General features: G+C 54.8%; 1 protein-coding gene across 1 annotated transcript in view; it reads right to left on the minus strand.

Annotated features, from left to right (window-relative positions):
* LOC144717738 (uncharacterized) overlaps positions 1–13298 on the minus strand; it is a 109866-nt gene that overhangs the window by 3003 nt on the left and 93565 nt on the right. Inside the window, exons 17-19 of the mRNA XM_078593386.1 lie at positions 11706–12210; positions 10996–11430; positions 3192–3305 (exon numbers count right to left, since the gene is read on the minus strand). Coding sequence (XP_078449512.1) covers positions 3192–3305; positions 10996–11430; positions 11706–12210 — 1054 coding nt within the window. The remainder of the gene's footprint in view (positions 1–3191; positions 3306–10995; positions 11431–11705; positions 12211–13298) is intronic.

A 13298-nucleotide genomic window follows, 5' to 3' on the forward strand; every position in this document is an offset into this window, starting at 1 on the left:
CGATGCGTGCGCACGCGCGTGATGCGTGTGGCGCGTGCGTGTGGAGCATGTGTGATGCGTATTCGCGCGCGTGCGTGTGTGAGCGCTTGATGCGTGTGTGCGCTTGCGTGATCGGCGTGTGGCGCGTGTGCGTAATGTGTGTGTGTGTGATGTGTGTGTGTGCGTGATGTATGTGTGTGATGTGTGTGTGTGATGTGTGTGTGCGTGATGTGTGCGTGATGTGTGTATGTGATGTGTGCGTGATGTGTGTGTGTGATGTGTGTGTGTGATGTGTGTGTGTGATGTGTGTGTGTGTGTGATGTGTGTGCGTGATGTGTGTGTGTGATGTGTGTGTGTGCGTGATGTGTGTGTGTGATGTGTGTGTGTGTGTGTGATGTGTGTGATGTGTGTGTGTGTGTGCGTGATGTGTGTGTGTGATGTGTGTGTGTGATGTGTGTGTGTGATGTGTGTGATGTGTGTGTGTGTGTGCGTGATGTGTGTGTGTGATGTGTGTGTGTGTGTGTGCGTGATGTGTGTGTGTGATGTGTGTGTGTGATGTGTATGTGCGTGATGTGTGTGTGTGTGCGTGATGTGTGTGTGTGTGCGTGATGTGTGTGTGATGTGTGTGGGTGTGTGTGCGTGATGTGTGTGTGTGATGTGTGTGTGTGATGTGTGTGTGCGTGATGTGTGTGTGCGTGATGTGTGTGTGTGTGATGTGTGCGTGATGTGTGTGTGTGATGTGTGTGTGTGCGTGATGTGTGTGTGTGATGTGTGTGTGTGATGTGTGCGTGATGTGTGTGTGTGTGCGTGATGTGTGTGTGTGTGTGCGTGATGTGTATGTGATGTGTGTGCGTGATGTGTGTGTGTGATGTGTGTGATGTGTGATGTGTGTGTGTGTGTGCGTGATGTGTGTGTGTGATGTTGTGTGTGCGTGATGTGTGTGTGTGTGCGTGATGTGTGTGTGTGTGCGTGATGTGTGTGTGTGATGTGTGTGTGATGTGTGTGTGTGTGATGTGTGTGTGCATGATGTGTGTGTGCGTGATGTGTGTGTGTGTGCGTGATGTGTGTGTGTGCGTGATGTGTGTGTGTGTGATGTGTGTGCGTGATTTGTGTGTGTGTGATGTGTGTGTGCGTGATGTGTGTGTGTGTGATGTGTGTGTGTGTGATATGTGTGTGTGTGTGATGTGTATGTGTGTGATGTGTGTGTGTGATGTGCGTGATGTGTGATGTGTGTGTGATGTGTGTGTGTGATGTGCGTGATGTGTGATGTGTGTGTGTGATGTGTGTGTGTGTGATGTGTGTGTGCGTGATGTGTGTGTGTGCGCAAGTTCCCGTGAGCGTCATGAGTCGAGTGCTGTGATGCCGGACCCATAGGGAGCGAATGCTTTATGAGTTTTTATTCCGCACACAGTTAATTCTCGACAAATTTCCACGCGCTAACTTGGCAGGGTTTCCCTCTCTCCCTCCCCACACCCCCCTCACCCGACGCCACCATGAATTGAAGCAAGTTCGACAAACAACGGGAGTGAAAAAACGACCGCTGGCTCAGACCACCCACAGAGATACACGCAGAGAAACGTAGACGACACACTCGGACACGTAGACATCGAGACACAAAGACAAAGATCCCCTCCCCACCCCCTGCACAGAATTTGGGGGCCAGCACGGCACACGAATGGGTGTGTGCCCAGCACCACGCCCGACCGCCTTTGTCTCCCCAGTGCTGATGTTTACACACTGCACCAGGCACTTGTTTCAGGCTGAGTCAACCTAGGGGAGGCTCAGGACCAGTTTATATATTCGTCACTGTTATTGGCAGTGAGTGGGAATTGCACTCGGGCGGCATTACTCTAACTACGACATAACCACTCAAAGTAAAGAAACGCACTCACACGCACACGTGATGATAGACACATATAGACAATACATATTCAGATACATATGTATTCAGACACACAGACACACATCCTTGGCACACACACACACTCACGCAACACAGCAGTCTCACACCCCGGTGTTATTGCGTTCACACCAAACACTTTGAGGCCACATGAAGTGAGGAATGATAGAGGTCAGAAGGTGATGGGACGGACCCAGATGTTATATGTTAACATGTGCAGGCAATAGCGAACTGCACACACATGCATGCATGCACACACACACACATGCATGCATGTAAACATTCGCGTTTACACAAAGGTCCCCAGTATAGCCTTTTCAGGATGTTGGGGCAAGTGCTGTTTGTTAGTGAGCACACTCGGGGCCAGCACCATGCCTGGCCGCCTTTGTCTCCCCGGTGCTGATGTTTGCATACCGCACCGGGACGAATCGCCCTAGAAGGAGCCTGTGGAACCGGTGCGGATAATTTGCCGCTGATGAATAAGGGTCGCCGAGTTTCCCTTGAGCGCAGTGTGCTAACCACTTGGCTCCCGCTCCCCACACACAGACACGCATACGAACACGGAGCGCACAGACGCACGCACGCCCACACACACGCACGCACGCCGCTACCCCTGGCAATGCTCCCAGGGATGACTGCCCAGACGTCCCTCCTTGCCCCCCATCACCCCCACCCGCTCCACCTCCCACCCCCCACCTCACCGCGTTCACCCGAGTTGGCATGAGGCCTCGCTGTGCGTGGAATCGGGCCATGACGGACGCTTTAACGAGCTCTAGCGGCACGCGCGCGCCTGTGTCTGTGCGTGTGTGTAAGTGTACGGCCTGTGTGTGTGTGGTGGTGGTCTATGTATCTGTGTGTCTGTGTGTATATGGGGAGTAGGGAGCGGCAGCGTAGTGGTTTGCACGCTGCGCCACGAACCCGGCCACCCGAGTTCGATTCCTGCGCACGGCCAACACCGGTGACGATTATCTGAACCGGTGCTGGGCCTCCTCTAGGTCGACTCAGCCTCAAATTAGTACCTGGTGCCGTGTGTAGACATCGCCACTAGGGAGACAAAGGCGGTCAGGCGTGGTGCTGACCACCCACCCCCTCGTGTACCTTCATAGGTGCTAGCTAACAGCACTTGCCCCAACAGTGTTACGGTAATATGGGGGAACTTTGTGTGTGTGTGTATATGGTTTGTGTGTGTTTGTGTGCGATTGTGTACGCACCTACGTATGTTGAACTCCTTCTTACGCACCGTGCGTAAGATGTACGTGCGTGCGTATGTGCGTATGTGCGTGGTGCGGTGGCGATCGAGCGCCTTTCATACCCAGCATGCACTGCCGCTCCCTCTTCTTCCGCGCTTTCTGCTTCGCTTCCAGCTGCACCAGGGAGGGCAGGGGGGGGGCCGTGGGGGCCCCCCCGCGGTGGGAGCCCCCCCCAACTGCCGCCCCCCGCCCGGGAGCAGGGCCCCCGAACCCCGCCATGATCCCGGGTCTGAAACACGAGCCAGCCACCTCGTCGTCGTCGTCATCGTCATCATCGTCATCATCGTCGTCGTCGTCCTCGTCATCCATGAGGTCATCCCTGTTGTCATCCTCGTCTTCGTCATCTTCATCGTCGTCATCATCATCATCCTCATCGTCGTCGTCGCTGTAATCGAACCCTGCAACACAGAGGGGGGAGGTATGAGCCAGGGTTGAATCATACCACTGTTACAAATACTCTCACCTACGCCCCGAGTTTACTGGCTGGCTGCTGGCTTGGCTCCTCTCCACCCCAACAGTAACTCTGTTGTCAGTGGCTGCGGGCCCTTGCCACGATAAATAGTTGGGTAACTGGCATCAGAGGGTTTCTCGCGTAACAAATATTTATCAGTCGATTGAATGGAAACGGCGAAAGGCGTGTAAGAGACAGTGACGCCGAATAGCGGAATATTCTTTAAATCGTGGAGAATATAAAAACAAATCGCGATACGTATTATCTTGGCATTTTATAATTTTTCATAAAAGAGCTGATTGCTCTTCGTGCTCTGAGTACAGGAGGGTCGCGAGAAGACCGTGACAATGACAGCTGCCTCTTCACTTTCCATCGCTCGTTGAATAATTTTTTTTTATAATTTGCACCTCGTTGATGGGAAGCTGATGTCTCACGGCTACCATTGTTCGTATCAGTTTCCATTGTACGATGACGATCATCATCGTCATCATTATTTATAGCGTGTTGTCTTTCCCCCCACACATCCAATTAGCACGGTTGGCTAAGTACGGTGCGAAAGAAGTTCAACATACATCGATCGTCATCATCGTGATTTTCACCACCATCATCACCATCGTCATCATCATACATCAACTGATTTAATTAAAACTCAACACGTTGGCGAGAATGTGTTGCGTGTTTTATGACGTTGTGTGTGAGGTTATGCGGACGAGAATGTGCGCGGCACGTGAGAGTGTGTGAGTGAGAGTGTGTGCGTGAGTGTGTGTGTGTAAGAGTGTGTGTGTAAGAGTGTGTGTGTGTGAGAGTGTGTGTGTGTGAGAGTGTGTCTGTGTGGATGCGCGCGCGCGCGTGCGTGCGTGCGTCCGCGCGTTCGTCCGCTCTCTCCCGAGCGCGCCGCGCTGGCAGAAATCCAAAACACGAGCGAGAATGAGCGAGAGAGAGAGAGACACTTCCCAACGAACGGAATCACCACACTTATGACGCACAATAGCACACATCTCCCCACCCTCTCTCTCTGCACCACCCACCGCTCACCCCATCAGCCCCACCACCCCCTTCCTCGCACCCAGCCACCCCCGATCGCCGCCACCACCACCACCACCAGCCCCCGCCCGAGTACACGTCACACACGCCGCCTTACAAACCAGCTCACGATTTCGCCTTCTCCCCCCTCTCTCGCCCGCTCCCTCTCGCTCTCTCCTGCCATTACTGCCGCCGCATCTGGCAGGCAGCCAGCCCGCGCCGCGATTTGGAATCAGGTGTGTATACACGAGCGGCACACGTGTTTAAATTTAGCCGCGTGATGATACGACACGAAGACAAAGATTCCCTGGTGCCGCTTGAATAGCATGGTGGGTGGTGGGGCGAGGCACGTGTTGTTAGCGAGAGCCGATCAAGGGCGGGTATGGCGTACGACAGGCTGCGGGTAACATCACCCGGCCTCAACATTTATTTTCCACAGTGCTGCTATGTTAATTTGCATTCTCGCAAACAGCTGCTCATTGAAGGCTGAACAGACCTAGGGGCAGGCCCATGGCGGGTTCAGGTGCCACTGAGGAATCAAAGCCAAGGTGTTGGACCTGTAAGCGCGGTGCGCTGCCCATTGTGCCACAGACAAAGATCCCCCGTATAGCCTCAACGCACTGCTGGAGCAAGTGCTGTCAGCGAGCAGCTGGGGTGGGTGGCCAGCACCACTCCTCGACCGAAACATCGCGCCAGGTACTCATTTGACCGGTTCAGATATAACCGTCGCCGGCGTTGGACCGTGAGCGGAAATCGAACTCGGGTGGCCGTGTTCGTAGCGCTGCGCGATGACCGTTGCACGCCCGCTCCTCGCATCTCACACACGTGGACACACATTGACACGCGCCAAATCGAACGCCCAACATATAGACGACTGCCTTTTAGAAATGGTTGGGGCAAGTGCTGTTAGGAAGAAAAGGACCCTTGTCACCACCACGCACACCTGGACCCACCTTTGTCTCCACAGTACCGATGTGCTTTTATAGCCCGAGTTGCACAAGGGAAGAACCAACAAAAGCGATTGATACTACCCACCACTGATGGGTTTTGCTTTTTTCACCCGAGGCCGGGAATCCAAGCCGGGTAGGCGGTGCGCTAACCACTGCGCCACCGTTCCGACCGATCTTTCACTGCGTTCGCCAAAACGTCACGGGGAAGCTGTCGCGATTTAAGAGGCGTCTAAAATTACCGCTGCCTGTGTTCGTGGCTTGATGCAAAGCCAGTGGCATTTGTTTCGCGTGCGTGTTTTCCACGGGTTCATGTTTTTCACCCCCAGAATGAATATTATCATGTAATTACGTGTACGTTCGAATGCAGCAGTTTCTTTTAAAATGCATTTTAAATGCATCATTATCCCCCAAAAAACAACCACAGCCACAGAGGCACACTTAATCCCTGCACAGCGCAAACACACAAACACAAGCATACATAAACAAGACAAAGATTCCCTGCATAGCCTTTAACAGATTGTTGAGCAAGTGCTGTTAGCGAGCGCATACGAAGGCCGGCACGGCACACGAGGGGGTGGGTGGGAGGCCAGCACTACGCCCGGCCGCCTTTGTCTCCCTCGCGGCGATGTTTACTACGCACCGCAACCAGGTACTCATTTGAGGCTGAGTCAACCTAGCGGCAACCCACGACCGGTTCATACAATCACCACCGGTGCCGGCCGTGATCGGGAATTGAACTCGCGTCGCCGTGTTCGTAGCGCGGTGCGCTTACCGCTACGCTGCCGCTCCCCGCCACACGCACACATACACACAGACAAACACGCACACATACACACAAAGATAAAGATCCCCCGTATAGCCTGAACAGACTGTAGGGGCAAGTGCTGTTAGCGAGCACCTATGAAGGCCAGCACGGCACACGAGGGGGTGAGTGGCCAGCCCACGCCCGACCGCTTTTGTCTCCCTAGTGGTGATGTTTACACACCTCACCAGGTACTCATTTGAGGCTGAGTCGACCTAGGGGAGGGCCAGGACCGGTTCAGATAATTGTCACTGGTTTTGGCCGTGAGCGGGAATCGAACTCGGGTCGCCAGGTTCATATCGCAGCGCGCTAACCGCACCACTACCGCTCCCCATACACACACACACATACACACACGCACACACGCAGACAAACACGCACACATACACACACGCAGACAAACACGCACACATACACGCACACATACACACACGTAGACAAACACGCACACATACACACACGCAGACAAACACGCACACATACACGCACACATACACACACGTAGACAAACACGCACACATACACGCACACATACACACACGTAGACAAACACGCACACATACACGCACACATACACGCACGTAGACAAACACGCACACATACACGCACACATACACACACGTAGACAAACACGCACACATACACACACGCACACATACACGCACGCAGACAAACACGCACACATACACACACGTAGACAAACACGCACACATACACGCACGCAGACAAACACGCACACATACACGCACGCAGACAAACACGCACACATACACGCACGTAGACAAACACGCACACATACACGCACACATACACACACGTAGACAAACACGCACACATACACACACGCACACATACACGCACGCAGACAAACACGCACACATACACACACGCGCGCCGCACTCAAGCATTTGGTCGCGTAATAACGAGCGTCTCCTAATGAGAGCGCCACCATTACCATTTCCCGCGTTCACATCGCCTGATGGTTTGAGGACATTTCTGAGCACAGAGGCTGCGCTCCTAATTGATGTCGCACATTAGCGGCACGCAGTCACTCGCGCCGCATTTTATTTCCTCTTTTTTTTACCACCTTAACCCTCCGCCCCACCCTCCCGTCCTCCCCACCGCCCCCACTGGGCTGAGCGCCCGATGAGAGTGTAAAGCCCCCGCACGCGCGCACGCGGGCAGAGAAAATCATCTTGGAATTCAGTAAGAAACATCGGCGAACGCCGGCCACAAAGCCAATGCCAGCCGCGATGATACCGCCTGACCACAACGCAGCCTAACACTCGTGCCAACCGCAGTGCCAATTTCAGCTCCGGTGCCAACTCTCAACTGCAACCCAACCACACCTGCGATGCCAACCACGAGCCCAACAACAACAAAAAACGTCCGATGTTAACCCCCCAATTGTAAAGGCGGCACCACCGGCGCAAACGTTGAACGCCATCACCAACTCCAACGCGGCCGCAAACCAGCGAGGCGCGGGCTAATCTCCATCCGTTCCACGCTCCCTTCCCGGTGGGTGGACACGTCTGGCTGGAGCCATAAGTCTGGCTCGCTAGGAGAAGGAGGCTCAAAAAAGTGTGGACTGGTCTCGTCTGTAGGCAGGGCTTCATATCAGCCAAAGCTTTCTGGGGCTGAGCTCCAGAAAATACATGACCACCCAAATATGGGGGGTGGGGAGTTATGGGAAGAGGAGGGAGGGGAGGGGAGGGGGGAAATAAGTTGGTTGCAGGGAGGAGAGGAGGGAGGGGGGCGTGGAAAATATGCCATTCCAATATAAGTGCCACTAACAGCGATGCTCATTCAATCAATTTGAGCCCCTCTATTTATGCAGCTGACAAGAGCATTGAGATTCATTCTCTGGGTCCGCGATGGGTGGACTCGAGAAGAGAGTGGAGGGGGGAGGAGTGGGGGAAGGGAAGGGTAAAAGCTGGACCGCGGTCAAGTCGAGCGGTACCTCCCCGGCGCTAGCGCGCTCCCTCCGAGCCCCCGCGCTCCGCTCCGCTCCGCGCGCCCGTAATGGGGCTCGTTTTAAAATTTATAGCGAAGGAGCGAGTGGCGCTTGGGTGTTTGACAGGCACCCCCCCCCCCAACCTCACCCCCCACCCCCACTGCCTGCCCCCCACTCACAGCCCCCCACCGCCCATTGCCCCCCCCTCCGCCCCACCCACCCGCCGCCCCCACTGGCTGACTGCCCAAAAAAATCAGCGGCTCATATTCGAGCTCCGGGTCTTCACCTGCCAAACAGTGAGCACTGCACGGCGCGGTGTCGTGGCTTCAAACTCCACGCGTGCGTGCAAGTACAAAGGCAAAGATCCCGCCGTATAGCCTCGGGGGCAAGTGCTGTTAGCGAGCACCTATGAAGGCCGGAACGGCACACGAGGCGGTGGCTGTCCAGCACCATGCCCGGCCAAGCGGACCGCTCCACTCCCGCTCCACTCCACACGCAGACAAACACACGCCACGTAGGCAACGGCTTCCACCGTCTCCGCTCGCCCATTCATTGTTTCTCTTAAAGGCACACGGGCGTTGTGTGTGTGTGGGCTCATAACCAGTTTCATGTTCTGGCTTCAGGCCTTGACGGAACAGCCAAAACACAGCGAATGGCCCTCCCGGCAATTACGGCAGTTTGTCGGCAATCGAGAGACAAGACCGCCACGGTTTTAACAAAAAAAACCCGACGAATATTTACATTCACAACTATGTGTCCTGAGCCGTATAATCACCATGGTGGGGAGATGTTAACTACTTCGCCTGGTATACAGCAGGTCTTGGGTTAGATCCCGACCCTGATGTGTGCTCTATATTTGGAGTTTGCACGTTTCCCCATGGTCGCGTGGAATTTTCTCCGGGTCCTTGCGGTTTTTCCCTCCATGTTGAGAATCAACATCACGGGTTTAGAGTATTTGGCTGCTGTAAATTCCCGAGTGATACGCCACTAAATTGAGCTATCATTTGGGGCCATTTCGCTTCTGAAAAAGACCTATACAGCTCAGTGGGCCTTACCTGGTTAAAATATAACTAGTTGAGTTTTAGCTTATATCACGTGCTTACAAATGCCCAGATCCTGGGTGTGAACCTGGGCTTGAGATCCTGAGTCTGAATCCTGGGTGTTAATCAGATCCTGGCATTAGATCCCTTTGTGTGAACCTGGGCATCGACCATCCCTGCTTTCTCAAGCGTAGAAAGTTGATGGTCTCAGCGCTGGTGGCCACCAAGTCGGCCGTGGCCGGCGAATCGAACGTGACCACGCGACACCGCTCCCCACACAGCCCCACCCCGCCCCCCTATTCACAAACACGGATCGCGAATATTGCCGAGTCAGAGAGCGAGCGATCGGTAGCCAAGGCAGGGAACGGCCGTAGCAGCCAGGGGGCAAAGCCACGAGAAACCCAACCCCAGGTAAATAGGTAATTCAGTAACAATCCGGCCCGGTGGCAGATTAAGTGTTCATACTTCCCTTGACAGCTTTCAAAACAGAGGGGCCTCATTACAGCCAGGTCCGACGTGGGTTTGTTTAACCAAACAAGGTGCGTGCGCGCGGGTCCTTTGCTAAGCCCCGTAATCCGAACTAAAGCAGCCGACGTGAATTTTTATTTTCTTTTTCAATTTTCCCAATGATGTATCCTAGGGCGAGGGGAGGTGGGGGAGTGGAGGGCTGGGTAATAGGGGCGATTGCCCCTACCACTTCTTTGAAACTATAAAAAAAAATCGTATTTTATCCAGTGAGTATACGTAGAATTTTTTTTTATATTATTCTAGGGCCTCCTTTTAAATAGCTTAGAATTTTGGGAGTGAACTCCCCACCCACCCCCAAACACCCCCCACCCACCTCCCCCGACCTTTGGGGAGTCTCCAGGTCGGCCTCTGTGCTGCTGCTACCTACAGCTGCTGTTATTTTTCTGCACACCATCACCACCAGCACCACACACGCACACACAAAGGCTTAGCTTGGAATAAGCCCCACGTGAACGCACGCGTCCGCCCATCAGGGGCGGCAGTTGAATCCAATAGCAGGCAGCCACGACGTAGCAGCAGTAGCAACAGAAATTAGCTTTGCTAATTGCATTTTTTTTCCATGTAGATAATTGAGACAGGTCTCCAAAACGTGCCATCTCTCTACGCCGGCGAAGTAAAATCAGCCCGACCTGCACAGGCAGGCCCATTCCATAGCCATGTGGAATTTCCACCCCCGATTCATGGCTCATTTGAGCAGGAAGCCATCCTTAACCAGACATTGAATATCAACAATACACAACCTATGCTGTCTCTCCAACACTGTGAAGGTCGTTATGTGACCATACTTCATCACACTGAACGAGTTGGTGAAGGCGTGGAGCATAGACATGGGGTGACAGAAGTACAGTACAACAATGTATATATGTATGCACTGCACTCTGCTCACCCACTCACTGGCCCCGCTCACCCACCCACTTATCCACTCACCCACATGCTCACCCACCCACCCACTCGCTCACCCACCCACTCAGCAACTTAAGCCACTCTCTCAACAAAACCGCACCCACCTCGTTCGTAAAATTCCACCGAGCTCACGTCCTCATCGTCCTCTTCTTCATCATCATCATCGTCGTCATCATCATCATCATCGTCGTCGTCGTCATCATCATCATCATTGCTGTCGTCGCTGTCGTCGGGGAAGCGCGCCGGGTAGACGATGCGCACCGCCCTCGCGTGACCCTTGGCGCCGGGCGCCCCACCGCCGTTCCCGCCGGCGTCACCGCTCGCTCCCGACCGCGCCTTCGCAGTGCCTGTGCCACCGCCCCGCGCGCCGCCTCTTCCCGCCGCCGCCGACGCCGACGCCATCGCCGATGCCAGCGTGGGGCCCGGCGCCGGCCGGCGCGCGCCGCTCTTGGCGGTGGCGCGGGGCGGGTTTGGCGACGGCGCCGGCGCGGGAGCCGGCTTCTTCTTTGGCGTCGTCGTCGTTGCGGCAGCGCCAGCCGCCGCGCCCATCGTGGCGGAGGGGTTTTTGGAGGCGGCCACCGAGGAGAAGTCAGGAGTGGAGAGGGAGGGCCAGCGATCCGCGGTCACGGGCTCGTAGTCGGACGCACTGCCTGCGGGGCGGGCGAGTTGGTGAGAGGGTGGGCGAGTGGGTCGGTAGGTGTCGATTGGGTTGGTGAGTGAGTATGCGAGTGGGTGAGTGGGCGAGTGGGTGTTTTCGTAGGAGAGTGGGTGAGAGAGAGAGTGAGTGGGTGGGTGAGTGGGCGAATGGGCGAGTGGTTGAGAGAGCGAGTAGGCGGGTGGCTATGCGGGAAAGACATTGGGTGAGCAAGTCACGAGCGATTAGGTGAGCAAGTCACGAGCGATTAGGTGAGCGTGCGTCGCTCACCTGGATCGGGCCTGGCGGGGGCCGGCTGTGCGACGTCCGCCCTGGCTCTGGCACCAGTGTCCACTCCGGCTGCCGCCGCTGCCACCCCCTTCGCCCCCGCCCGGGCTCCGGCTCCGGTGGTGGTCGTGCGCTCCTTCTTGCCAGATTTCGCCGGCGAGGTCTTGGCGACCGCGCCCGGGGCAGAGTTCACAGTTCCAGAAGTCAGAGCCGCCCTCTTCCCTCCGTCATTCAAATTCTTCTTCTTCTTGTTCTTTCCAGGCGCCGGCAGTGACGAGGAGGAGGAGGAGTTGGGCGAGGAGGAGGAGGATGGTGGTTGTACCGAAGATGACGATGAGGACGTTGCCGGCGGCGGCAGTGGTGGTTGTGGTGTTGGTGGTGGTGGTGGTGGTGCCGTCGCGGTGCTGGGTGGCGCCGGGGAGCGAGTCTGGCCCTTGGGTTTGCGCGGCAATGGTGACGTCGTGTCGACACTTTTTGCTTTCGTTCTCTTTTTGGGCTGCGCGAGCTTCTGTCGGATAGAGGACATGTCATCAATATAGATCATCAGCATCATCATCACCGTGGTCATTGTCATCATAGTCATCGTCATCATCGTTATTGTCATCATCATCTTCATGATGAATATCATTCGATGTTGTTATCATCATCGTAATCATCACTGTCATCATCACCCAGAGTCCATACAAATGTTTTTCAGGAGGCCTCCTGCATTGGGAAGTTTTGGCCAACACCAATTTACATGGAATGTTTTTTTTCCCTTCAACACTATGGGAGGGAAACTGGTAAACCCATGCAGAACAGGTGGGGGGGACAGCATAGAAACTCCACACGGAGAAAGGCGTGCCCTATTTAGGGATCGAACCCTCACACCATCGCCGCCCACCCCACGTACGCCGATCTTGCCGCACGCCGATCCCGCCGCACATCGTCGTCATCGTCGTCCACGCCGCCCCGTGTTTTACCCGCGACCGCTGCTGTTGTTTGTGCCGGTGCTGGGTGTGCGGTTGGAGATGAATCTATTCATTCGCTTTGCCTATTCATTTGTGAAACCTCCGTCTGCGCGACCCGGCAAACAACAGCAGCCGTCACTTGCAGAGAAGGTCGTTCATTTCGCCTCGCTTGGGAGGTTGGTTCCATTAGGTTATTTATTTTTACTTCTTCCAGGTCGAATTTTACTTCTAATCCGAAGCGATGCTCCTCCTGCTCCTCCTAAAGAGGCACGACGAGGCATCGTTTTCCAGGCCCTGGGGCAATTCCACGTTCCCATGGCGGAGGCGAGTAAAGTGGTGGTGCTCATTTTATCATCCCCCAGAGACAACCACCACAGCCAACTCTCAACCATCTGCTTGCATGCCGCTTGCTCTACACCCCCCCCCCCACACACAATTGAGTGTATCATTGAAGTTTTTTTTTTTTACAAATGTGTTTCATTTATCTTCATCATCATCATTACCATCGTGATTATTCTGACGATGACGATGATGATGATTATTAACTACGGATTGCTGGCCGTGGCTGGTATTTCATGGCAACGAGCGCGACTTGGTCAGGGCGCCCCTTAGATTGGACGCAGATTTAAAGGGCAAAAGTTCACCC

This window comes from Lampetra planeri, chromosome 1, assembly GCF_965212315.1.
Source record: "Lampetra planeri chromosome 1, kcLamPlan1.2.h2, whole genome shotgun sequence".
NCBI classification, from domain to species: Eukaryota; Metazoa; Chordata; class Hyperoartia; order Petromyzontiformes; family Petromyzontidae; genus Lampetra; species Lampetra planeri.